This window comes from Gopherus evgoodei, chromosome 16 (assembly GCF_007399415.2).
Source record: "Gopherus evgoodei ecotype Sinaloan lineage chromosome 16, rGopEvg1_v1.p, whole genome shotgun sequence".
Classification (NCBI taxonomy): domain Eukaryota; kingdom Metazoa; phylum Chordata; order Testudines; family Testudinidae; genus Gopherus; species Gopherus evgoodei.
In genome coordinates, this window is record NC_044337.1 from 15018808 (window position 1) to 15044022 (window position 25215).

At 50.8% G+C, this 25215-nt stretch overlaps 1 protein-coding gene across 2 annotated transcripts in view; it reads left to right on the plus strand.

Annotated features, from left to right (window-relative positions):
• ASS1 (argininosuccinate synthase 1) overlaps positions 1-24656 on the plus strand; it is a 74607-nt gene extending 49951 nt beyond the window's left edge. For both annotated transcript variants that reach the window (XM_030535302.1, XM_030535303.1), the window contains exons 13-16: positions 6754-6885; positions 16350-16506; positions 22611-22676; positions 24377-24656. In XM_030535302.1, coding sequence (XP_030391162.1) covers positions 6754-6885; positions 16350-16506; positions 22611-22676; positions 24377-24431 — 410 coding nt within the window. In that variant the 3' untranslated portion in view covers positions 24432-24656. The remainder of the gene's footprint in view (positions 1-6753; positions 6886-16349; positions 16507-22610; positions 22677-24376) is intronic.
• Positions 24657-25215: the final 559 nt, after the last annotated feature.

Below are 25215 nucleotides of genomic sequence, written 5' to 3' on the forward strand. Positions count from 1 at the left end.
TTCTCCAAAGATTCCTTCAGCTCCTAGTACGACTCCCCCCTTGTGGATGCAGTTATATTGGTATAGCTATTCCCAGAAGGGCTGGGGAATAAGCATTACTGGTAAAAGACTTCTTTCTACTGATAGAATTATGGATTGTACCATGTAACTCACTTTTAGTAAAAAATCGCACCCTGACTGAAACAGTCTAATGACTACAAAAATGGTGATCGGAGATCATAGGATGCAGCCTCTGGGCCTCATCACAGGAATACTCCTCTAGGACAATGGCAGGGAGAGAATTAGTGAAACTGGTTGAAATTTTGATGGGGAAAAAAACAGAGAAAGTGTTTGATGAATTCCTCCCCCTCCCATTCATGTGACCAACTCTCAAGAGCTGGTTGGGAATTTTGAAATGTCAATTTCAAGTTTTGATGGGGGGGAAAAAATTGCCATTTTTCCCCTGTCCTTTTCCAGGCTGCTGCTGTTACTAATTAGAAAACAGTTAGTTGTTGGTTGGTTATTGTAGCACTTGTGATGGGGTAGGTGCTTTCCAGGCTTTCAAGAAGGAATGGTCCCTGTTCCAGGGTGCTCCTGGCCTAGGGGCAGACTGACACACGGGATAGGGAAGGAACAACAAATAGGATTTGTTTTGTACAAGTCAGCGCAGAAGAAGTGGGATGAGTTTTGGAGGAAGCAAGTGCCAGGAACCTGTGAACATAGATCAGAATAGTGGCTGTTCCATAGCTAAGCTCAGGGCCCCTCAAGCCACGCAGATCTCTGGTATGATCAGGAGCATGCAGAACAGGCTTTACCAAGCTGGTTCTTCACCAGCTCCTTGATTAAACTTTTCTGGGCTTCTGTGCAGAGAAGTCGTGGTCCAGGGTTTATGACACAGACCCTCCAAGAGTGCCAGATTGTGATACCAGGACCCCTAGATCTGTACCGTTAACAAGGGCCTGGGGGACAGAAGCTGTGGGTGATTGGAGTCTAAAGAGAAGCTCTCTTTCAGTGTCTTGGTGATTGATAATAGTGGGGGAAGAAACCAGAGAGAAGAGAACAAGCATTTGAGCCACTCTGAAAAAGTATTTTAATCATAGACTGGGGCACCCAACTTGTGCCCAAGAGAGAGCCATGCTGGCAGCTTCCTATCCGTCCCGGGGTGAAATCCTGGCTCCACTGGAGCCCATGGCAAAGCTCCCACTGGTTTCAGTGGGGCTAGGCTTCCAGCTGAGGGCTGCCCCTTGCTCCCTGCAGGAAGCGACTTCCCTCCTCTTTTAATCTGTAGAGGTAGCTGGGCCATGGGAGATACATGTCCCAATAGTCATTTCTCCTTCCTGACCCAAGTGGAGCAGGGTTAGCTTGCTGCTGCTTTAGACCTTGATTCAGCAAAGAGGGACATGGCTAGGCTCCTGTGCCTGGGCAAAGCCCCTTAACTTCACTGGGGCTCCCCATGGACACGTAGGATCCAGGGCCCTGCAGTGGGGACTGGGGATCGCCACCTTCCCCATCACCCATCCCAGAGTCGCCTCTTACATTGAGGGGAGATGGAGTGGTGGGACATTGCTATGGGAATTCTAACGTCCATCCCAACAAGCAAAGGTGGGGAGGTGGGAAGGGGAAAATTCAGTTGTATTGATTTTTACAAAGCCTCTCACTGAAATTCGTTACGGGCTCCCGGGAGGAGGGCGAGCGGGGAAGCTTGGCACCAGCCTCGTAAGCCCTGTTTACCAGGTTTGGTTGTGTATGTTTTAGTGGGACGCCGGTGGCTAATTCATAGTGCTCTGGGCACCCGCGCTTATAGCGCAGCTCCTGCCTGCCAGCGACAATGAAGCCGAACCAGCTAAGCGCCGCTGCGGCTCGAGAGGGCAGGCTGCAAATGGGAGTCGTTTTCCTGCCTCGTGCGGCTTTTCATGGCCTCATTATCAAATTATCTTTTTAACTCTGAAGGGGGGCTAATTAGGGAAGTAAATGAAATCGATGGGGAGGAAGCTGGAAGGGAGGGGACAGTCGGGCTTCTGCCTCTGCCAAAAGTGCTGGGTGTTTCATTTCCTCCTTGCCTGAATGCAGGCCTGCCTGAGCCCCTCGGTGCGTACGCAGGGAGGCCAGCCTTTCCCACCACTTGCACCCCGAGCCGCCCTTGCAGTCCAAGCTAGTGCGAGTCCATCCAGCTGCAGTGTAGCTGTACCTTGAGGCTTCTTGGTCTGCCAGTCCAGCCCTACAGGGACAGCCTGGCCTTGCCGCAGTCTGTGTAGCAGCACAACAGGGTCCTTTGTCCCAGGCTGCTGAGGATGCTTTGGGAATAGAGCTCGGCGGGGAGCGTCCCCTACCCTGGATCGTAATGTCCAAGAACTTTGGGGGGATTGCACAGTCAGGGATGAACTTAGTAACGAGTGTAGCATTAAGTGCTCTCTCTAGTTCCACCAGCCGTGGTATCCTCCTTGCTGTGAGCTCGGCTCCGGGCCCTGCTGGGCCGGGCTCTGTGCAGACACTTCCCTGCCCTAGAGCGCGTACTGTCAAACCTCTGGGGCCCTTCAGCTCTGGTGTGCATGTGAGCTTGTGCGTCATGCAAGAGCTGGGGTGGGGGCGTTCTCACTTTTAATCTTGTGTCCCCCTCATTTTCCCTTTTGGACCCGGTTTGGCAGGAGCAGGCATGGCATGTCAGCATATTGATCCCTGTTGAAATTGACAGATCACAGTCAATACGGCTAAACGGTTCAGTTCACGGTAAACTGACAGTAGAGGTTACAAATTAGAAAATTTTAAGCAGCAGCTGTCTCCGTTCCTCTCCCCTTCTTCCCGTCCACTTTCTCTCCCCCCCACATCTCCTTTCTCAGCAGTAATTATGGTGTGATTGAAGCGCCGCCAGGCTGCATCGCTGACACCTCTGTCTTTTTCCTGTAAACACGGGGAGATGAAAATAGACACTTGGAGACGCTGTGAGTGTCACTTTGAAGGTGTCTCTTGTCTCCTCCATTGCAATGCTGGGAGCTTGGCTGTCACTTCCCTCCCTTCCTTGCGCAGTGGTTCATACGCCGACTGTCAAAGGCGCTCGGAACTGCAGTCTTTTAGCATCAGATTTCTGTCACAAATCAAATAAAAATAATAAAGAAACACAGACAGTGCTCGTCTATTCTGCATCCCCTGCCGTGAGCGAAGGGGAAATGTGGGTGGGGGAGGGAAAGAGACACAAAAACCAAGCTTTTGATCAGTCCAAATTAACTTTAACACCTTCTAAGGGAAGGTGCAGGAATATTAATTGTGTTATTGGCGTTACGTGTTGCTTTTAAATGTTCTGTTTGGAGCAGTTGCTTTGCCGCAGTCTCTCTGAAGCCCAATACATCCACCTCTCCAGAGGGTCTAATGTACCAGTAAGTGCCCCCAGGGCATTATTTTATTATGTGCATTACACCAGTTCCTGTCCAGAGGATGTTGCAAAGGCCAAGACTATAAGGGTTCAAAAATGAACTAAATAAGTTCATGGAGGATCGGTCCATCAATGGCTATTAGGCAGGATGGGCAGGGATGGTGTCCCTAACCTCTGTTTGCCAGAAGCTGGGAATGGGCGACAGGAGATGGATCACTTGAGGATTCCCTGTTCAGTTCATTCCCTCTGGGGTGCCTGGCACTGGCCACTGTTGGAAGACAGGATGCTGGGCTAGATGGACCTTTGGTCTGACCCAGTATGGCCATTCTAATGTACTTATTGTTCTAGGTGCTGTATGCTTGTCTAGTGAGCAGTTCAGTTCAGAGACTGTCTTGTCATCCTCTAAATAGGCAAGCCAGACTAATCACGGGAGGAGAGGAATAGTACAGGTAGAAAAACTGAGTCAGTGAGAGTCCCACTTGACTTGCCTGAAGGTAGCTATTGATCCCCCTTGTCGTGTCACCTGCAGAGAGGTGTAACTGAGTGACATCTCGTCTTGCCATTGAGCATGACGTTGGCTCCAGTCTGGTCCTGTGGATAGACGTACGTTTTAGCCGTGGCTTTTTGGTGTCAGTGGGGTTCCTTCCTCTCTTCTTCCCTTTAATAGGCAGGGCTGGGTAATTCAATGCCCGGTTGCTCTGTGAGCAAGCGTAAGGGCAATCCCCACTCAAGTGTCAAGGCCTTACCGGATTGTGATGCCCACACCCTGGCTGGGCTAGCGGCAGGGGGCTTGAACCAGGATCTTTAGCTCTTAATGCATGAGCTGCTACTGCCTGAGCTAAAAGACCCATCTCTCTTACCCAAGGCTGTAGCAGACTCATCAGTTGCTAGTTGTCCTAGTCACCAGTGCCCCACCAAGTAGGTAGAATATACGTGATCTCCACGGGGGTCAGAAAGGAATCTCCTCTGCTCCCCTCTCCCATCAGTCAGGCGCGTGATGGAGGTGGTTGCTCTTCACTCTGAAGCCTCGAGTATTATCTGCGGCTGGAAGCAGGATATTGTTATTAATTATGTGTTACTGGAGCACCTAGGAGCATGCCTGGACCAGGGCCCCATTGTGCTGGGCACTGTACAAAAATCAGAACAAGATGACAGTCATTGATGGGATGTTCTGGACCAGTGACCCAGTCTGGCATGATAAGTCCGTTGTGTCTAAAATTGTTCCTCGACCCCTTAGCCCTTGTGGATCTACTGAGCAGCAAACATTCTCAGGTACCCGAACCTGGACAAAGGCATTTTCCTTCTTTGGTTCATTTCATGTTTCTTTGCCCTTTTTGCAGGGGGTTAGCTTCTCCCATTAGTTTGTGCTGAATTTTCCAGTTAAATGAATACTTTGGCACATTTTTCTTTACTGAAACTGAAAGCAGCCCTGTGCGGTATTGGATTGACCTGTAAAGCTGTTAAAGCTTGCAGCATGCCCACTTGAATTCAAATACCTCTCTAGTTTGCAGCATTAGTCAGCAGCACTCCTCAAGATGTAGTCTACATTCAAGTATATTTTGGAGCCACAACAATTTAACACTGTTGCTGCTTTGTTTTTTTTAAGGCATCTATTTTTGTAGTGTGATACAACAAAACACAATATGTGAGCTCCTCCTGCTGGTCGTGCAGCAGTATTTTAGCTGTGTTTGCCAGGATCAAAAATGTTAAACGATGTATGTGCAAGACAGCTGTTTTCACTTGTATATTAGAAATATGGGGACGGAGAGGGGAGACGGCAGGTGGTATTCTTTGTGAGTATGTACAGCCCTGGGATATGGGTGTACATAAGAACATAAGAATGGCCATACTAGGTCAGACCAAAGGTCCATCCAGCCCAGTATCCTGTCTGCCAACAGTGGCCAATGCCAGGTGCCCCAGAGGGAGTGAACGTAACAGGTAATGATCAAGTGATCTCTCTCCTGCCATCCATCTCCACCCTCTGACAAACAGAGGCTAGGGACACCATTCCTTACCCATCCTGGCTAATAGCCACTGATGGACTTATATGTGTTTTGAGGGTATGCATACTGCATGTATGTGCTTTGTAGCTAAGCCTACTGTGTGTGCATTCTGCATATTTATTGGGCACGCTGTGTGTGTGTGTGTGTGTGTGTGTGTGCACGCACTTCATGAACATGCATGCTGCATGTGACCTGCTGATTGTGTGTGTGTGTGTGTGTGCGCATGCATGTACTTCCCAACAGTCCTGGGTTTTGTGGGACTCTCCCGCATTGATGCTCCAAGCCCCTGTCCTGCAAAAGGGGCATTTTGTCCTGGGTCCACTGTTTGAGCAGGCCCTGAAACGGAATGATGTTGTGACCTGGTGCATGGGGTCACAGCACCATTGAGGACTTGGCCCATCCCCCCCACACCCTGTCTCTGTCTATGGAGGGGCGGATGGGCCAAATCTGAGTGGCACTGCAGCTCCGTGCTCCAGGTCACATCGCCCATCCCACTTGAGCCACTTGAAACATTAAGGGGGGTGTGTGTGTGTCACTTGACCCTGCAGGCGTGTGTAACTGCAGGATATGCCTGAGTGCCTACCTGCTGTGTCCAGCACATGGCGATGGATACATGCTTCATCCACAGGCATCGCGTATGCATGATGTGGAGGTGAATGAGGGTAGTGGCATGGTTCAAATTTAACCAAAAATAAATCAATGTAAACCAAGCCGAGAGAGGCTGGAACAAAAAAAGCTGGCTTTTCTGCCTCTGCCCCCAGAGATGCCCAACCGGCTCAGCCCCACAGCACTCAGTCATCAAAATAATTAAACTTCTCTTGCGGCGGCTGTTTTTCCGAAGCTCTGCCGCGATTCAGAACGGGGGTGTGGGGGTGGGAAGAGGCGGGAGAGGAGCTGGGGGGGTCGACAGCCCCAAATGAGGTTGCACTCCAGTACCCCAGGTAGCCTCATTTCTTCACAGCTGACGTGTGGTTCTCGTTGTGTTGTTGTTTTTTTTTTACGCTGGAGGGGAGTGGAGGGTATTTCAGGCCCCCGTCTCCCCGTGCCTGTGCCCCGCGTCGCTTGTTTAATTACAGGTTTTCAGCCACAGACCGGTGGGCATGCATCGGCAGGGGGATCGGCTCCTAAACCCTGTCATTTCGCCTCGCCAGAGTGCCTCTTCAAAGAGGGGAATCTAGACATTTTCTCCGCAAGGCGCGGAGTGGACTGTCTCGGCCCCAGCGTGAATATAATGACAGATGCATTTTACAGCAAGCTGGGACTGAATGGACTCAAGCACAGCTCCTTCTGTCAGCCAAGTCATTATTTTTTGTCATTTGCTGACAGTTTTGATCTCATTCGTTTTTCTCTCCTTTTTTTTTTTTTTTCCTGTTTTTTTTTTCCCCTGCCTGGAAAAATGGCTAGGTATCTACGAGACCCCAGCAGGGACCATCCTGTACCATGCTCATTTAGATATTGAGGCCTTCACCATGGACCGGGAGGTGCGGAAAATCAAGCAGGGGCTCGCCTTGAAATTCTCAGAATTGGTGTACAATGGTATGTACTGTCCCCCTTCCCCCCAACCTACCTCCCACAAAATCAGATTTCCCCCCCGCACCCCTCCCCCCATAATGGTGCAAACCCCATTACGACTAAAGGCAGCCGGCACTGCGTGTTTGTTACATGGCTCTGGCTTTACCAGAGATGGGCCCAAGCTGGGAAATTTAGGTCTGGATTTGAGGCCCCTTGTAGAGATGGGGGGGAAAGACCTGTTCTGTCACACACTCCATCTCCCTGCCTAGGATTGGTCCCCAGGGCACAGCATTCTGTCCAGTGTAACATGAAAGGGTCCAACCTGTGGGGTGGCCACGACTGCCCTTGGGAGACTATGCCGGCTGCCAGTCGCGCTCACAATTAGGAAAGCATCACTGTTTTCTAGCCTCGCTCCAGTTCCACAGTTTGACCCACCCCAAAGAATTCCTCCTGGGTGCTAACACTCTTCAGATAGCTGTAGCCTGTTCTCTCCTCCCGCCCTGCCCCATGCAGGTGCCTCTTCAGTCGTTTTGCAGCCAAGCTGTCCAGAGTAGCCCTTGTAATATTCTCTGTTAAGTGGGTCCCTCCAGCCACTTGATTGATGGAGTGACTCCATTGAACTCTAGGGTGGCTGATATGGTGGGATGGTTTTGTAGGTTTATGACCACAGCATCTACCACCCACGAATACCACCAGGATAGCATGAAGGTAAGTGAGCTCTAAGGTTATGCATGCGTATTGAGGAAAGGTGCAGATCTGAACACCCCCAAAAGTTTAGGGAAGCTCAAACCTAGCACTGAATCTTGCAGCTCGGGTCATCTCTCAAGTTCTTTTGGCTTCTCAGTGACCACAAGAGTGATCCTCTAGATTCATCACTGCTGCAGGAGGCCAGCAAGTGGCTGAGTGTTTAAAAGGGTTGGTTAATTTCATGACCATTTGTCCCCATACTAGCTAGGATAATAAGGGGAATCAGGTCTCATACGTCAGGGTGTACACCGATCTCACTGCAGGGGTCGTGAAAAGTCACCATTTGCCCTCTTCCTCACCACGTTCATCACTGTACAATTAACAGGATGCATTATGGGAGTTCTATGCCTTCCTTTAAAGCAGCAGGTGTTGGCCACTGCTGGAGGCAGGACCCAGGCCTTGTGGGACCAATGAGCTGATCCAGGAAACCCTCTGTGGTTAAGCATGACGTGCTTGTATGGAGGTGTTCTCACGGTTTGTGTTTCATGTTTCGGAGGGGTGTCTGCCGGAATTGGGCCCAGTGTGAAAGCAGCTCCAGTCCCAAACAACTCCCAACTCTAGGGTGTTTGCATTCCAGGTCAGAATTTTGCAGTGTTTCTGCATGAGCAGATTTGAAGAGGGAGAATGTGCATGTCGAAACCTTCTCCCAACCCTTGAGCATTTCGTTTGTGCTTCTTCCTGGTTGCAGAAATGTGCTATGCAGCGTGTAGCCCACAATGGGGCACTGTGCATTTTTATGTGATCTATGATTTGGTTTGGGTAGACGCAACACAACAAAACAGGAGACAAAGTTTTTGGCTTTAAGGCAGCTCTGAACGGCTGCTTTTTGGGGAGAGAGGGGATTGCAAAATCTGAGATAACTCAGCCGATCAGTCATGCAGCCAGTCGTGCTGTTCGCTGCGGTTATGACTGTGGTGCTGTTGATCTGAACACCTGAGAAGGGCAGCAGGAGTGGGAGGAATAGGACATGAAACCCCTCACTTCTAAGTCACTGGTTCAACTCCAGCCCAAGTTGAAAATGACCCAAGCTTGATACCACCTGATGTCTGCTCTGCACCCCACATGAAATGAGCTTGATGGATCAGAGTTCAGTTCCTAGGAGACTTGCACACACACACCACCACCACAGCGGGCCCCAGGTGGAGCATACATCAGATGGTAGCAAGCTTCAGTCATTACTAACCCCCGGGCTGGAATTGACGAGGCCAGTGATTGAGTGGGCTATACCCTTGGAGCATGCCTCTCGTACTGTGGAGACGGTCGCTTTAGAGGAGACAGGAGTGGCCTAGGGGTGTTGCCACTCACGCTGTGCTTATTCTGTGGATAAACTCCGAGCCAGTTGCTAGCACTAAATTAAGGTGTGCAAGTTTTGATTTTTAAATCTTGTAAAACTCATGTTGATTTGGGTTTTTTTCCCATGCTTGAAATCCACATGTGGCTACTGTAAGCTGGCAGCTGGGACGTGCACCCTTTTGTGAAGCCCCAGCTGGGGGACTACGTGTTGCACACCCATGGGATGTATTGTATTAATTAAAAAAAAAAAGACAGCTGAAGGTTGGATGTGTCCGGAAAGTACAAAATGAAGCACAGTGGATCATTACCAGCAAGCCTCCAGGCAAGGATTCTGGGTAGCAAAGCTCAACTGGCAGTTTCCTTTACTAAGTAGTACTATACCTGACATAACCACTGGAGGGCACAGTCAAAACACCAGGCACAAACCACGGCTTTACAGTAGCAATGAGCACCTCCCGTCTTGTCATGTAGTGCTCAAGAGTAGTGCATTAGTGGACTGTGAAAGACCCTGCAGCAGCCCTGGGACCATTTTTCATTTCTAAGCCCATCCTCAGAGGGGGACTGTGACTCTCTCTCTTTCCCAGGTGGCCAACCTCAACATTCAAACCAGGAGTGAGGCCCCAAAAAATCACTGGAATTTTTTTTAAAATAAGCATCGGGTGCTTTTTATTTGTCGTCTAGTTTCTGAGCCTTTAGGTCACGTTCCAAACTTTTCTTTACAATCATCAGATTCCCATGATATAACATGACTCCAGGAGCTGGGGCTTTAAGAAAACAAGATTTGGCAAGGCTGGTTTCCCTCCTTCCACTATCCAAAGAGAGATGCCCAAGTCTGCCTTGTGTTAATGTGTTCTTGTCCCCTTCCTCTCTTCCCTCCTCCTCCTTGAGATATCCAGTCTGTTTCCTTGTCTCCAGAAATGCATACAATCATGGGGTGAAAGTCACCCCTGGACAGAGGCCTACACACTGCTTAACCCCTATTTTGAAGGCTTTAGTGGTTCATAGGCCTCATGCTGCTGGCCCTCTTCCGGTGTGAATTTCACCCACAGCAAAGATGTTTTACATGGGGAGGAGGGGCCTAAGCAGACAATAGAGAGTAGCAACAGCTACTGTGTAGTGGCGTGAGAGCGTGCGGTGTGTCACTGGACCATTCAGAAGGAAAGAAACTCTTGAAATCTTCCCCACCTCTATTCTTTTAATTTTCTTTCTGATGCAGCATCTGTCCCTGGTTATTTTGATTTCACTTTCCTTAGGCTTGAAAAAAGAAAAGCGTGAGAGAGTTGTTTATTTCTGACGACCCCAGTTATTCTGAAGCCATGGGATTAAAAAGCTGCTTGGAGAAATCTGGGGTGGGTTTTTTTTCTCTCCTCGTAAGTGGAAGGGGCTTTTGTGTAGCTCATCTGAAATGCTGTCAGGCCAGAAAATAAAATGCTGGGGTTCTTGTCAGTGTAGAACCTGTTGGCTTTTTTGCAGAAATGAACTTTCCTTACTGTGCATCCGACAGCCAGGCTTTCTCCAAACCAGCTGTTAGAAAAGAAAATTGAAACTGATAATTACCTTTTTAGCTAGTAACCTTTCCATATCGGCTGAAATATTCACCAAGCTGCTTTATCTGGAGGCAGCAAGCTGCTCAGGCATGGAGAGATTTTGACATGAACACTGGTGGGTTTCTTAGTTACCTTTTCCATATGTGCTAGCGTCAGGCAGGGCTCTAGTCATGGTTTTCCTTACCACAGATGGGAAGGGACCCTGACCCTGGTGTCAATCAGTAAGGCTCCTTTGATCCTACCTCAGTTCACACCAGCTGAAGATCTGTTCAAACTCTTTTTTCCCTGAGACCGTGCTAGCTAAATTGTGCTAGAAACCAATAGTGGTGTTTTAGGTTAATGCTAGTGAAGGGGCCAGAGCAGCAAAGTTGAAGGCATGATTGTGGAAAGTGTGAATAGTGTGAATAAAGTTACGGAGAATCCTTCGTGTAGCACAGAAGGAACAAATGAGGGAAGATTTTCGGTTGGTGGCGCTCCAGGGGCAGAGAGAAGGTTCTTTGCAAGTTGCATTTTAATGGTGGTTGCACATGTGTAAAACATAGAGCTAGCTGGAAAAATTCTCAAGACATTTTTTCTTTGGCATTTGCCAATGGGTCGAAATGAAATGTTTGAAAACAGCTCCGTTTCGCTGATGTTCCAATGGTGCCTTCCTGGCTCCCTGCCAGCTTACCCACCTAGCTTCCTGGCAGCTGGGGCTTCCTTGGCCTGCAGTTTTGGGGTAGCCTGCCAGGTAGCAGCAAGCCCTGCTTGCTACCCCCTAACACCGGCCCTGGCTTTTATATGCAGAAAACCAGCTATTGTGGCACAGGTGGGCCGGCCGTGGAGTTTTTATAACATGTTGCAGGGGCCTCAGAAAGATAAAGGTTGAAAACCCCTGCTTTAGAGACCATTTTTTGGTCTGGGTTAAATCAGGCCTGTGTGAACTCAGACCAATCAGGACAGAATCGGGAAGGCTAAGCCTAGATTAGCAGAGCATGAACACAGTAAATAATTCAGCCTGGAATAAAGGGCATGAAAGCCGCATTACCATATTGCACATCTGAGGTTACCCCCCAGCTGAGGGAGGGTGCTGGAGGCCTGGCTTTCAGGCTCTGCCGTCTTTCTTTAACACCTAATTATTGTAACTAGGCTCTGAAATTCAGAGACTTAGTGTTTATCTCCCTCCCCCCTCATTGAGTCCATTGTGGGAAGGTGACTTTGCAACAGATTTCTCCAGTTTGCAGCTCCCCTCTCCCTGCCAGGTACGGCCAGGTGTTTAAATGCCATTGTCTCCCACAGACCTTGTTTGCGCCATCAGATTGAAATGATTAGAGCTGGAGTGCAGTTACAAAGTGAGAAGGCTATTAAGACGGATCACTTCCACTGGGGTATTTGTTTGCAGTGGGGGGGAGGGAGGTGGGGGAGCGCCTCACACCTGGAGATGTCAGATTCAGTATTTAAGTAGCTGGTTATTATTTTAATGTGTCTTGGATTTAATGTTTTTTCTCCATTACCAGGGAAGAACAAACACCCTAAATTGTCCTTAAATTTCAAGAGCTATAACTGTATTTGTCAAAAAAAAAAAAAGTTTATTTTCTTGCAGCCGCACTTCCAGCCTCACTGTGCTGCTTGGTATCCATGCACTGGCCCCTTTCATCTGGCCAATGGCTCACGGCAACACTGCTGAACCATCTAGGACAAGAAATGACAAAGAACCGTGCACCTCACTGAAACTGCAAGGGGAACTTAGGAAGGCAGAATGCAACTATCCACATTGGAAAGACTTGGCCCAAACTCCAAGGTTTATACCCTCTCTTAGGAAGGGTGCATGGCGTCATTACCAGTAAGACGTGGTCAGAACCTTGCTTTCACGGCTCAGCTCAAAGATGGCATCTTCAGAAGCACAACAGTCTGGGTATTGGTTCCCGACTGACCCAGAGAGAGGAGAGCCACCTATCAAATGATCAGTACCAAGTCCTACAGCACTCGGGATGTCTCCATTTCATCCAAGTACTCAGCCCTGCTTAGCTTGTGAGATCTGACAGACTCATACCCCAGTGGGATGGTTGCAGGTCTGTCTGTGATTTGTGCTGGATAAACAGACCAAAATACTGTTACCCAAGAAAACTGGGTGGAGGAACAAAGCTGTTCCTGGACTGCTCGTCACTGGGGTGCCACAAGGGGTGCTGGTGCCGTACGGGCTGTCAGTCAGTTAGCAAGCCGAGTGACCAAACTGTATCACTGGGCCAGAGCAACGCTGCAAATCCAGCAAAATTTGGGATTCCTGCTTCTTGAGACTAAACGTGTCAGACAGCAGGCAGGAGAAGGGGGAATAGCTATATCAGAGCATGCATGTCCCCGCTGCAGGATAACTAATGGAGATGTATTAACATCAGCCTGTCCTGGAGACATGCGCTACACCTTTGTGATGACTGGCCAATAACAGACCAGGAGGAATATCTCCAGCTCTCTCAGCCCTTCCCTAAATCCATATCACAGGAGAAATCTGCCAAATACTGCCAGGAGACCAATGTCTGACCGGTGTCCGTGGAGTCTTGGTGCAGTGGGGAGAATGGTACCCTGACTCATGGAGTTTATAGAGTGGCCACTGCTCTGGCTGAGTTGATCCGACCCAATTCTGAGGCCAAGAAGGAGGAGAAAAAGTACTTTTGGTTTCCTGAATGGCTTCCACCCTGAGTCCCCAAAGACCAGCTGGGAAAGGAAAGCTGAGAGGGCACCTGTGTGGTAGCACAGAGAAAGATTAAAGAGATAAAACTTCTGGATCACTGAAGATGCTTAAATAGATTCTTTCTTTCTCCCACTATCTCTCTCCCCATCTCCCTGTCTTTATTCTAGGTCTCAGGGGGCTTAATGGGCTAATTAGCTCACTTAGTGACAGGACAGCGCACAGGAATGGCAGGCAGGCAGGACCCGGCCCATCGGCAGGAGTGCAGAGAGGCACACAGGTGCTGGGCTCTGGGCTATGGACACCGTCTCCGTTTGGGGAGCCCCCATGCCCGCTTGCCAGCCAGCCACAGTGCAGCCCAGCACCTGGGAGAGGAGACAGAACAGGAGCACGTGTTCGTTCTCCAGTGAGAGTTGGCCCGTGAAGTAGCAGGCGGACTGGAGGGCTCTTTTCTCTGCAGTATTTGGATTCCATCCAGACTCCACAGTGTCATGCTAAACCATGCAGCACCAAGTGCTGCTGGGTCACGTTGTGCCATACCAAGCTGCCCCATCCCAAACCCACAATGCCATGCTGTACCAAACCCTCCCCATATCATACTGTGCAACTCCCTGCTCCCAAGCCAGGCCGTCTACAACCCGTCCTTACCCTGCATTTCTGTTCTAGGCATGCCACAGAGTCTCATTCCCAGGTCACCTTATTGCACGGTGCCCTTCAGCATGTCCCTGACAAGCAGTGGGGCAGGTCATGAGGACCACTCCTAGTGGTGTTTTTTTCCTGCTGCTGTTTCCTCTTCCTGAACTGGCCATGCGTTCACAAAGGCCACTGTACTGGTCATCAGATTGTGATCACAAGCCACCCAAAAACCAGGGCTTGGTTCAGACCTAGGCTTGAAGTCCTGCAGTTTGCTGGATGCTGCCCTGAGCTGCAGCCTTGGAGATGAGACTCTAAGAGTACGTCTACACTACCTGCCAGATCGGCGGGTAGCGATCGATCTATCGGGGATCAATTTATCGCCTGTAGTGTAGACGTTCTCCCGTCGACTGCCGAACTCCAGTTCGGCGAGAGACAGGAGCAAAGTCGACGGGGGAGCCGCGGACATCGATCCTGCGCCGCAAGGCTGCGAAGTAAGTGATTCTAAGTCGATGTAAGATACGTCGACTTCAGCTACGCTATTCTCATATCTGAAGTTGCATATCTTAGATCGATTTCTCCCCCACCACCACCCCCCAAGGCCAGGCTTAAGAGTGAAAACCGTTTTGTTTAGCAAGCTGAGAATTGATTAACTCATCCAAAGCTTCACCCCACATACTTTCCCTCCATCAAGTAGGCTTTGATGAGACATCCTTCTGAGCTCCTACATGGCCCTGTGTGCTATGTACCCTCTTCTTTGCCCCCAAGAGCCTGAATATTTCTTTCACTCTCCCAGCCCCTGGGAGCAAAAGCCTCGGTCCTGCAATCAACCCCAGGACTGCTGCATGAAAACAGAACTGACTTGATGATGTCACCCTAGAAGCTGGTGGCCGTCATGACTGGTAGTAAAGAGACCTGCCTAGACTTTCATCTCCAGGTCGCCTGTTCAAATCCGACCCAAGTCAGCTGTGGCCAAAAGCATTCCCATTTGACAGCTGGCTGGTGGCTCCTGGGAAATGAGTTTGGTGGGTCTGAACCCAGTTTATAGCAGAGTCGTGTCCAAAGCCGACGGGGCAGCCCCAAGAGAGGCCAAGAACTGAATGGCCCCGGAGACTGAATCACCTTCTCAGTTCTGGAGGCACCCCTGTGGCTCAGGATTGAGGGAGTCTGACCAGACAGGACAGGGGAGTTCACGCTACTGCAGATAAGACCGAGAACAGCGGGGCGCCGGAATTGTCCGCCCTGCAGCGTAAACAGCATGGAGGGAGAGAACACAACGCCCGTTTCCATTCATTCCTGGGAAATCTGCTAAGAGGAGAAAATAAAACTTCCCTGGCAGCTTTCACAGGACTGCAGAGAATGATGCGAGTCCCCAAGGAGAGAGGCGAGAGTGCCTGTGACAGTCAAGTCTCAGACAGATGTGCCTGTAGCATCGCTCCATGGACAGCAGAGGAAAGCAGAGACGCGGGCTGAGGCAGCTGAGCCTACCTGAGAGCAGACACAGGACATATGGGCCCTGATCCTCCTGCCTGATAAAGCCCCTAAGGTCAGGCCCCTGCCTGTGTTATCTTACTGGAGCTGTCTGGTCTGCCGGGCTCAGATAAAGGGGATGGGAACTGGCCAGGCTCCAGTGGCCCAGCCGCTGGTGGGGCAGGCTTTGAAGTAACCTCTCCACATGTCCATTGTCGAGTAGTATCTGTTCTAGAGCAGAAAGCGTGTTCTAAGTGGGAGTAATCAGCTATCCATGGCGGGGTGGGGTGGGGGTAGTTACCACTGGAAATGGCTGTGGGTTCCTGTCTATGCACAGAGATGTATCATGCCCCTTCTTGGATTAACCCTTTGAAGCATTGCTCTCAATTCCACCATCTCCATGTCACCCCACACCCAATCACCCACCCTTCCCTTCTCTCCCCACTCCAAGGAACTCGCCTGGCCTTCCCAAAAGGCCACCCGGTTTTGATTCCCTTCCTGGACCTCTGTGCCTGTGCTGTCTGTGCTGCCCCCATCCTGCCTGGCTGCAAGGGAACTGTGGTGCTATCTGTTCTTCTTGCAGCATTTACCATCTGCTGCAAGAAGACTGCCTGTCTGTCTTTCTGTCTGTCTCCAGATGACCCTCCTCCTGTTGCTCCTTTTTGGGTGCATTTGATAAAAATACTTTACCCTGCCAGACACCTTCCAGACAAGGACCATGATGCATTTTAGAGGCTTTAATAAGGAATCTTTGTAGCCCCCTTTCTGGTGTCGATTTTATTAGTCTCATTGTGAAAGGGGGAAAATTGAGGCACAGAGCAGTGATGTGATGTGCTCATGGACTCATGAGTCAGTGGCCGCCCCCAAAGTAGATCCCAGGAATCTCAGCTCCCAATCCCCTGTTCTAGCTACCGGACTGTGTTTCCTCCACAGAAGGACGAACTAGTGACTAGCATAGAGTTCTCCTTCCCAGATTTACGGTGTCGGAGCCCTATCGGCTGGTGCCCGGAGAGTCTCGGCATTGCCACTCAAACTAGCTCTTTGCATTTTTCCTCTGAGACGCCAAGGAAGGCAGGTGGTTGCTGGCCATGGCACAGACTGAGCCCGGCTCTCCGTTATCCCTCTTTCCACAGGTTTCTGGTACAGCCCGGAATGCGACTATGTCCGCCATTGCATCAGCAAGTCCCAGGAGATGGTGGAAGGGAAGGTGCGTGTCTCTGCCTTCAAGGGCCAGGTCTACATCCTGGGCAGAGAGTCCCCGCGGTCACTGTACAATGAGGAGCTTGTGAGGTGAGTGGCTGGCTGGGGAGCCTCACCCGCAGTGCACGTATCATAAGGAGCTGGGGCTCTGGGGGAAGCAGCTCTGCCAAGGTGTGGGGGTCTCTCCTCCGTCCTTTCCTGTCCTGCTGGCTCTCCACAGACCTGAGTGTTCGTTAAGGTGGAGTTGGGTCCTAGCTGCAGACTTGAGACCTAGATTCTGAGCTCCCCAGAGCATAGGGAAGATGGGTCCTGGTGTCCTAGTGGGCTCGTCTCTGAGATAACCACGCCCAATGGGGCTGTGGGTGCCGGGGTGGGGGAAAATGCCCTCTGTGGTAGTGGTAACTGCCGCCACACAGGGTCGGTGATCGGGGCTCCTGTCTTCATGCCCTGCTTGAGCTGGTGGATGGGTGGGGGTGACAGTCTGTGCCTGGAGCCTCCCAGTGCAGTCCTGGTGCCCCCAGGGCATTGAGATACCCAAAGCAGGCTCATACCCCCACAGGCAATTCCCTCCCTTACTCAGGGCCATTCAGCACCAGATGCCTGAGCCGTCAAGGTGCCCTTTCCAGGATGGGCCTGGATCTGCAGGCTGGCTCCATGCCCCCCGGGTCCTGCTCCCCCTAATGACTGAGCCAGTGTGCTCCTGTAAACACAGTTCTGAGCTCTCCAATGGACCATGCACCCACTCAGCTTCAGTGGGTCATAGGTGGGATGGGGCTGATGTTAATGCCCATCTCTGAGGGGGCACAGAGTGGAGCAGGGGTGATAATGATGCCAGGCTCTGAGAGGGGGCAGGGGTAGGGGGGCAGGGATGATATTGATGCCAGGCTGTCAGGGGACACAGGGTGCAGGGCATGCGATATTGATGCCAGGCTCTGAGGAGACACATGGCAGGGCATGAGTGATATTGATGCCAGGCTCTGAGGGGACACACTGTGGGGCACGGGTGATATTGATGTCAGGCTCTGAGGGGACACAGGGCCCCATGGACGATATTGATGCCAGGCTCTGAGGGGACACAGGGACCCCTAGGGCCGGCTCCAGGCACCAGCTTATCAAGCAGGTGCTTGGGGCGGCAACTCCGGAGCAGGGCGGCACTTTAAGGTATTCGGCGGCAATTTGGCGGAGGATCCTTCACTCCCGCTGAATTGCCGCAGATCGCGATCATGGCTTTTGGGTTTTTTTGGCTGCTTGGGGTGGCAAAACCCCCGGAGCCGGCCCTGGGGCCCCATGAGCGATATTGATGCCAGGTTCTGAGGGGACACAGGGTGGGGCACGGGCGATATTGATGCCAGGCTCTGAGGGGACACAGGGTCCCGTGGGCGATACTGATGCCAGGCTCTGAGGGGACACAGGGCCCCATGGGCGATATTGATGCCAGGCTCTGAAGGGGCACACAAGGTTAGGGTGGGGTATTATTGACAGTTGGATACTGTGGCAATGGCGTGTTAGAAACCAGGGGGAGATGGGGAGTAGTGGGGATGACACCTTCACCCCTCTAGCTTTGGTGACAGACCTACCAGGGTCAGGCCACTGCATTACAAATCCCTTTAGTCAGCCAGCCTGGCATAGCCCCATGGAGTGCAGAAGCCAGGCTCGAAGCTGGAGGGGCCTTTCCTTTGTGTCCCCAGCCCCATCCACTGTTCCTGGCAAGGCGACTCTCATTGCACAGCCTTGCTGGCCACGCCATGAACAAACAGAAGGGCTGCAGCTCCCTGAGAGCTCTGCTGAGAAGCTCTTGCCCAATTCCTGCCACCTGAGTCTGCCTCGAGGATAGCTGGGGATCCAGGCTGCGTGGCAGAGGGAGGGGGGCAGGATCAGGGATTTAAAACAAGGCATTTGGGTGGCATATATGGGGTCTAAGGGCCCTCTAGGATGCCATCTGAGTTGGTACTAACACATGCAGCTGCGAAAGGCCTGGCTTTAACTCCCCAGCCGAGTATAAAATTAGAGCGCGAGTTTTGTTTTGAAGTTGATTTTTTTTTTTTACACTTTTCCTTTTCTTTATGTTGTCATCTCTCTCTCCCTTCTCCTCCTCCTCCTCCCCCTCCCAGCTCCTTTCAATCTCTCTAAACACTTTATAAGCCATAAATACCCCCGCACCAGTTTAGAACAGTCGGAGTAAATGTCAAATTATCTTCTCTCTTTCTCTTCTCTGGCATTTTTCCTTCCCTCCCCCTCGAAATCAACAGCTCCTAATAATCCATCCCAACCCTTCATTATGCCTTGCGTTCTCAGTCGTAGAGATTAAATGAATAAAGTATATTTAAAAAAAAAAAAGAGGGGAAAAAATTGCGGATGGAGGGGGTGGGACTGAGAAAAAGAGAGAGGGAGAGAAAAGCAGGGGCACTTATTCTCAGTGCGTCGTCAAGCGTTTTCCTTTTCTTTTTGATTTCTACATCGCTGGTTTGAAAGCCTTTGAGTGACGGCGTCACAGGAACCCGAGAGAAAGCTGTGAGAGGTAGAACCGCGTGGAAATGCCTCTGCACAGTAGGTAGAAAGTAACGTAATTATAGAGCAGGTCAGAACCACTCGAATGAGCAAAAATAAAAGCACAGAGGTTTTTCTGTAGCCCGTCAGGGGAGGTAAAATCATTGTAAACTCTTTTTTTTTATTTTATTTATTTATTTTTTTTTTTTAGGTTTGCAGTTTCTGAGAAATGAGCCGTGTTTTTTGGGGGACGCCAGGAAACAGGAAGCTAGCTGGGTTGGGATTTGTTTTCTTGGCTGTTGTGATTGGAGGTGGTTGGGGGATTTTTAAATTTTAATATTGTGGCGTTAAAGGGCAAGGATAAAAAAAAAAAATGGGCCAGATCCCAAGCTGGGGTAAGTCGGCAGCAGCCCCATGGTAGGCAATGGGCCAGATCCCAGCTGGTTTACGTGGGCCTTGCTTCATTGCCTTCATTTGGCGCTTCACCCCTTTGCACCAGGCGAGGGTATGGCTGTGTCTCCTGGGCCTGGTTTTCAACCCTAGCTCGGCCACACTTGTGGTGGCATCAACAGGCATTATGGTCAAGTTAGCACAGGGACCTGACCCTCATGCCCTAGGTTGGCGCTAGTTGTGCCAGCACCAATGCTGCTGTGCCAGGGAGCGCACTAGTGCACACAGTGCTTGGGCATCTTTACCGCTGTTAGCGAACCCTGCTCGGGGAAGGGCTAGGGGTGCATGGTGAAACCATCTCCACCTGGGCTACGCTAAGTGCTTCCACTAGTGTTAGTGCAAGCATGGCTGATTTCCCAGGGATCCCTGCTGCAGACAAGGCCTTGGGGTGTGCCTGGGGTGTGGGGAACCCCAGTCTGGACAAATCTCGGTCTTTGAACTCTGCTGTCGTGCTGTCCGACCTCTAGTTTTTAGTGCTGCCTAGTGGGGGTGAGGTAAAGGCACTCTACGGAAACTGCCAGTCCCTTCAGCATGAAACCTCCCTGAGTAGCAGTGGGACGGGATTGTCGAGGACTGGATGGGGAGATGGGAACCTGCTAGGCTTGGCGTGGTTAGAAAGGAAAACAGGAGCACGGGGTGTGTGTGGGTGTGTGTGCGCATGTGTGAGAGAGAGAGAGAGAGACAGACAGACAGGCGGGGCGGTGGCAGAGGAGAGATGGGAGAGATCTAGACAGATGGGGCAGTGGCGGAGAAGAGAGACGGGAGAGAGACAGACAGGGCGGTGGCGGAGGAGAGAGACGAGAGAGACAGACGGGGTGGTGGCGGAGGAGAGACGAGAGAGATCTAGACAGATGGGGCAGTGGAGAGGAGAGGGACGATGGGAAGAGAAGCTGGGAAGAAGGAGCTGCAGACCAAGCTATGGGGACGCAGGTTGGGGAGAGGGAGGAGTGGTTAGCATTTAGCGCCATATTGGTAGAAAATGACGATGTTGTTTCTGTCGGTGAGGGTCAAGGGCTCATGACCGGAGAGTGTAAGGAGGAAACTTTAGAGGAGGAAAAGGCCACCTACTATGCCCCCCGCTCTCCCCCCACCATTTGGTTAAAAGGGTTGCATTTAAAGTGTGTGACTCAAGGTGAGGGGCCTCCTGCCAGTCACATGGCAGAGTAAATTGTGCCCGTTATTCAAGACATGGAAGAAGGTTACCAGGGAGGGAGAAGGGAAAGGTTGAGTCAGAGACCTTGGGGCAGCAAACTGTGTGTGTGTGGGGGGGTCCCCCCTTCCCTTTGCTCTATAATTAATTTGAATTTACTCAGCCCAACAAAGGGCCGTATCCTAAGCCACCATGATGGGAGGTGCTTTTTGGTGAGCGCCCGCCAGAGGGGCAGCACAGGGCAGAGCGTTTTACTTGATTGGATTTGAATTCCTATGGGGCTGAAGCTGTTCTCTCTTTGTGGAGCTTTGGAGCCTCTGTTCCTGGTGATGGATCATGGAGCACATGACGGTTGCATTGGTAAATGGTTCAGGGAGGTGCTGCCTTAGAAGGAGGCTCAGGCCTGGAGGATTTTTCTGTAGGAGGCTGGGAAGGAGCCAGGGATTACCTGCAGCTCCATTTTACTAATTCCAAAAGGCTCAAGAGCATCCACCTCCATCAAGACCATCCAACAACTGCAGACAGTGCAGGAAAAGTCAGTGTCCGGGAGGAAGGGGTAGGATTCCTCTCCAGAGGACTCTCAGAATAATGAGACTTGCTGTATTCTAATGGCTGAGGCCCAGGCTAAGGGCCCAGGTTTTCTTCTCACATGTGCATTGCACGTGCACAGTTACACACTTGTGCGATGCATGTGCATATATACATGCTTAGGAGGTGCAAACTTGTATTTACTGTTTGTGTGCTTGTGTATGTCTCTGTCAAGAACAAATCATGTCAGACCACCCTAAGAACCTCCTTTAACAAGGTAACAAGCCTTGTGGATGGGGGGAGCAGTAGCTGTGGTATAGCCCTACTTTAGTAAGGCTTTTAATACTTTCTCACATGACCTTCTCCTAAGCTGTCACACTCAGGTGCAATCCAGACCAGTGAGCAGTTGTGTCACCACCTGCCCCACAGTGTTGGGTGCCTCGCAATGCTTTGCTGTTCTAGTTTCCAATCTGGACTGCTCACAACAGCCTACCAGCAGGCAGGTCACACCCTGTGGGTCTGGACAGCCATAGTCCTTGTCCAGCAGCTCTGACCCCAGGAGCCTGTCAGCAAATGGCTGACCAAATTCTCAGGTGAAATGGCTGATTCCTTTGAGAGAGAGAATGTACTTGGGATTTTCTGCCCCTTTCTTTTATAGTCCAGTTACCTTTCAAGGGGATTCTTCCAAGGGTTACCCCTCAAAGCAAAGTTTATTCAAACAATAAAAAAGGCAACATGGAGTATGGTGGTGAAGGAGGCTCCATGTTCTTTCTTCTCACCCATGTTGGCTGAAATGCAAATTTTCTTTGTCTCCTGCCATCTCTTTGCCCTGCTGTCTTGAGGATCCTGTTTACTACTTATATGCGCATTGAGGGAAACACGCATTTCTTCATGTGGGATACTTCTGCCTCAGTTTCCCTGTCTGACAAGCAGGGCCAATAACATTTCCCCTACCCCATCGGGATGAGGTGATGTTGGCCCTTGGCCCTGCTCATGGCTCGCTCTGAAGAAGAATTCTGCCTGGTATCCTTGCTCCAAAGGGGTTCTGTATCCACCAGGTGGAAAGTGTGTGAAAAACCAGGCACCTAAATCTCAACAGAAGGCCCTTGAACCAGGGGGTTGGTCATTTTCGCAGTGCTACATACCCACCACTCCCGTTGGCACCGCTAGCTAGCGGGGGTGCTCAGCGCAGACCGAAGAGGCCAGGGGTTATGTCGTTAGCTGATAGACCTGAGTTCAATTCCCTGCTCCACCACAGTTTTCCGCTGTGACCTGCAGGAAGTTGCTCAGCCTCTCAGGGCCTGCACCGTGGGGATGCTAGCCTTGCCCTGATGCCCAGGACAGGCTGCATTACAAGCGTCTGAGCTGTGCGTGCTACGCTGACAGGGACCAGATAAGAATGGTCACTTATTTAGGTGTCGATCCTGGCGTTTGGCAGTTTGCATCACTCCCTGGGCGACGGAGATAAAAGGCAGCCTCGTGGGGTTTTCAGCTCCTCTTTCTGGTTGCATTTGCCGAGCCAGGGGTGTCCTGATCCTTAACGGTCTGTTTTCCTGTCCACTTCCCCCGTTTTTTGCAGTATGAACGTACAAGGTGACTACGAGCCCTCTGATGCTACTGGATTCATCAACATCAACTCCCTTAGGTTTGTATAGCCCCAGCATGGACGTCCCATTTTCAGGTGAAGCCAGCGTGCGCTGAGCTGCTGTAGCAGGCTTGGTAGCATGCCAGAGACCCCTGCAAATGCTGATGCATGGAGAGCTTCTCTCTCCCATTCCCAGCCAAGAACCCTCCCAGGGAGGCAGGAGACATCGGGAGCCTAGGTCAAAGATCAGCCAGGGTTTCCCTGGCAGTGGGGAGGTGGTATGTGGCTTGTTGCGCCAAGGACTGTGATCCCCCTCCCCACATGAGCCCCTGGCATATCTGCCCCCCACTAGCGGTCTCCTGAGACCCCTAGTTCCAAAGGCTTAGCCACATGGGAACTAGTCAGCTGTCTGAGCACAGGAATGAAAACTGGCTTTTTTCTCCTTAATCAAGTGCTGGAGAGAGAGCAGCAGCCTGGCTGTATCACTCTCTGGGCCCCATTCGGCCCCGTGTTCACCCTTCCTAGGAGCTGCCCTCGCTGTCTCCAATTTTGGGTTTGCAGGAGGCATTTCCTGTGTGAGGCTTGCACGCCCTGAAGCCTTGTGTCTGGTGCGCTCAAGCCTTTGGGCTAGCTGTCCCGATGCAAAACCCTGGCCAGGCGAGCTAATCAGGGTTTGCCCCTGCTTGTATTTGGGGTTTAACTCCCATTAGCTCAACTGGTGCAAACCCTGATTTGCCCTTGTCTACCTGCGAGGGTTAGCACTGGGACAGACAGACAGACAGACCAATGTCTGCTGCTAGCCGAGTCAGCCAACACCTGGGAGTCCACTTCACTCACCTCTAGCCAGCTGGGGCTGAGGCTGTGTCCACACTGCCATTGGCGGCATGACTGCAGCTCAGGTGCGCATACCTGCACTCACTTTAGCACAGATTAAAATAGCAGGGAAGATGAAGCAGCCTGGGCCGCACAAGCTCACCTGGTCCCCCTGGGTGTGTACTCAGGTTGCTAGACCAGGCTGGAGTCTGGGCCACCTCGTTTTCACTGCTAGCCTTAGCTGTGCTAGCTACAGCAAAGCTAGCCCAGGTAAGCTAAGCCGCGTTGCAATCACCCCTCCTACTGCAGGGCAGACATAGCCTGCTGGAGGTGAGCGAAGCGATCCGATTGCAGTGTAGACGTAGCCTGAGACTCACCAGGTGGTGTATGACCCCAACTCCCAACATCTAATGCCAAGTTAAAAGGAGAACGGAGCCTGACTTCTTTGGAAGCTGAGCTGCCCTGGCAGGCCGTCCTAAGGCCGTAGATGAGACCATGGGCAGGAAGAAAACCGCCCGCTCATCGCTACCCCCTCAGAGGTCACTCAAGTGCCTTCAGCCCAACCTAGACCGCATGGCCTGCAAGAGCGATTACAGAGCATCTCAGGAACAGGAGCCTTGGCTATTTACCTCCAGTCTCTGTATTTTACTTATCTCCCGGGCCCTGTGAATCCCCTTGAATGCTGTGAAACACACCATATTTACATAATGGGCGATTTCTTTTTCCATTGACTGTTAACTGCTTTGTTCTCCACAATAATGCACAACGTTCCCACCCCCCCATTATCAATTAATTGCACTAGCGGGCAGGGAAAAAAAGGAATCAAACTGTACAGGCCTTAACAAATGCTTGCCCCGACACCCCCTCATTCCGCCTAAATTAATTGACTCGAAATGCGTGTTATTCCTATTAATTTACAATTAAGTTTTTTTTAATCTGGTTTACAGGCTAAAGGAATATCATCGTCTTCAGAGCAAGGTCGCGGCAAAGCAGAATGAATAGCAATCAATAGCGCATGGGGCTCTCACTCCCCTTTCTAATTTTTCGAAGCGCTCGCACTAATTGTGTTGGTAATTTATAATTGTAACGCGTCTCCCAGAGTCGGCATGGAGGTGATGGCTTTGTTACAAGGCTTCGGCGGCAAGTGAAATGGAATACATAAAAAGGGGGTCAGGCAGGAGAGGAGGGAAAAAAGAAATTAAAACAACCCAGCGTTTTGTTTCTTTACACCGAGTCGGGTTTTATTATTTGATTGTTGCTGTTTGTTCTTCCTGCACTTAGATGGCCAAACTGTTCCTGGAGCCAGTCTTTGTGAGGTTTGCAGTGGATTAAGTGCCTCTGAAGGACATGCGTTTTTGTCCCAGTATGTACCTTTTGATTGGAGTGGGAAGGGGGAGAGGGAATCTACCCAAACAATCCACTTACCTGCTTCTTCCTTGGCTGAATGCTAAAAGGCCACCAAGAATGGGGAAGCAAAACTCCCATCCTTGCTACGCTGCTTTTGATTTTTAAGTCATTAAGGGGATGTCATTGTTTCTCTCTTATCCTCTTGAGTGCCAAAGGGTCAGAATTAGGGTTTGTTTAATTAAAAGTGTGGGGTTTTGTTTTGTTTTGTTTTTTTACTCAATCTGAGTCCAGAAGGAATGTTCTGTTCCTTAGGATGATTATTTTTTATTTAAATTCCAATTTAAAAGGGAGGTTTTATCTTCTAAAAGGAGGTGGTTGAGATACAGTCATTCCCGGGTGCAGCCTTGACATGGCGGCATTGTGGCAGAGTGTGGACACC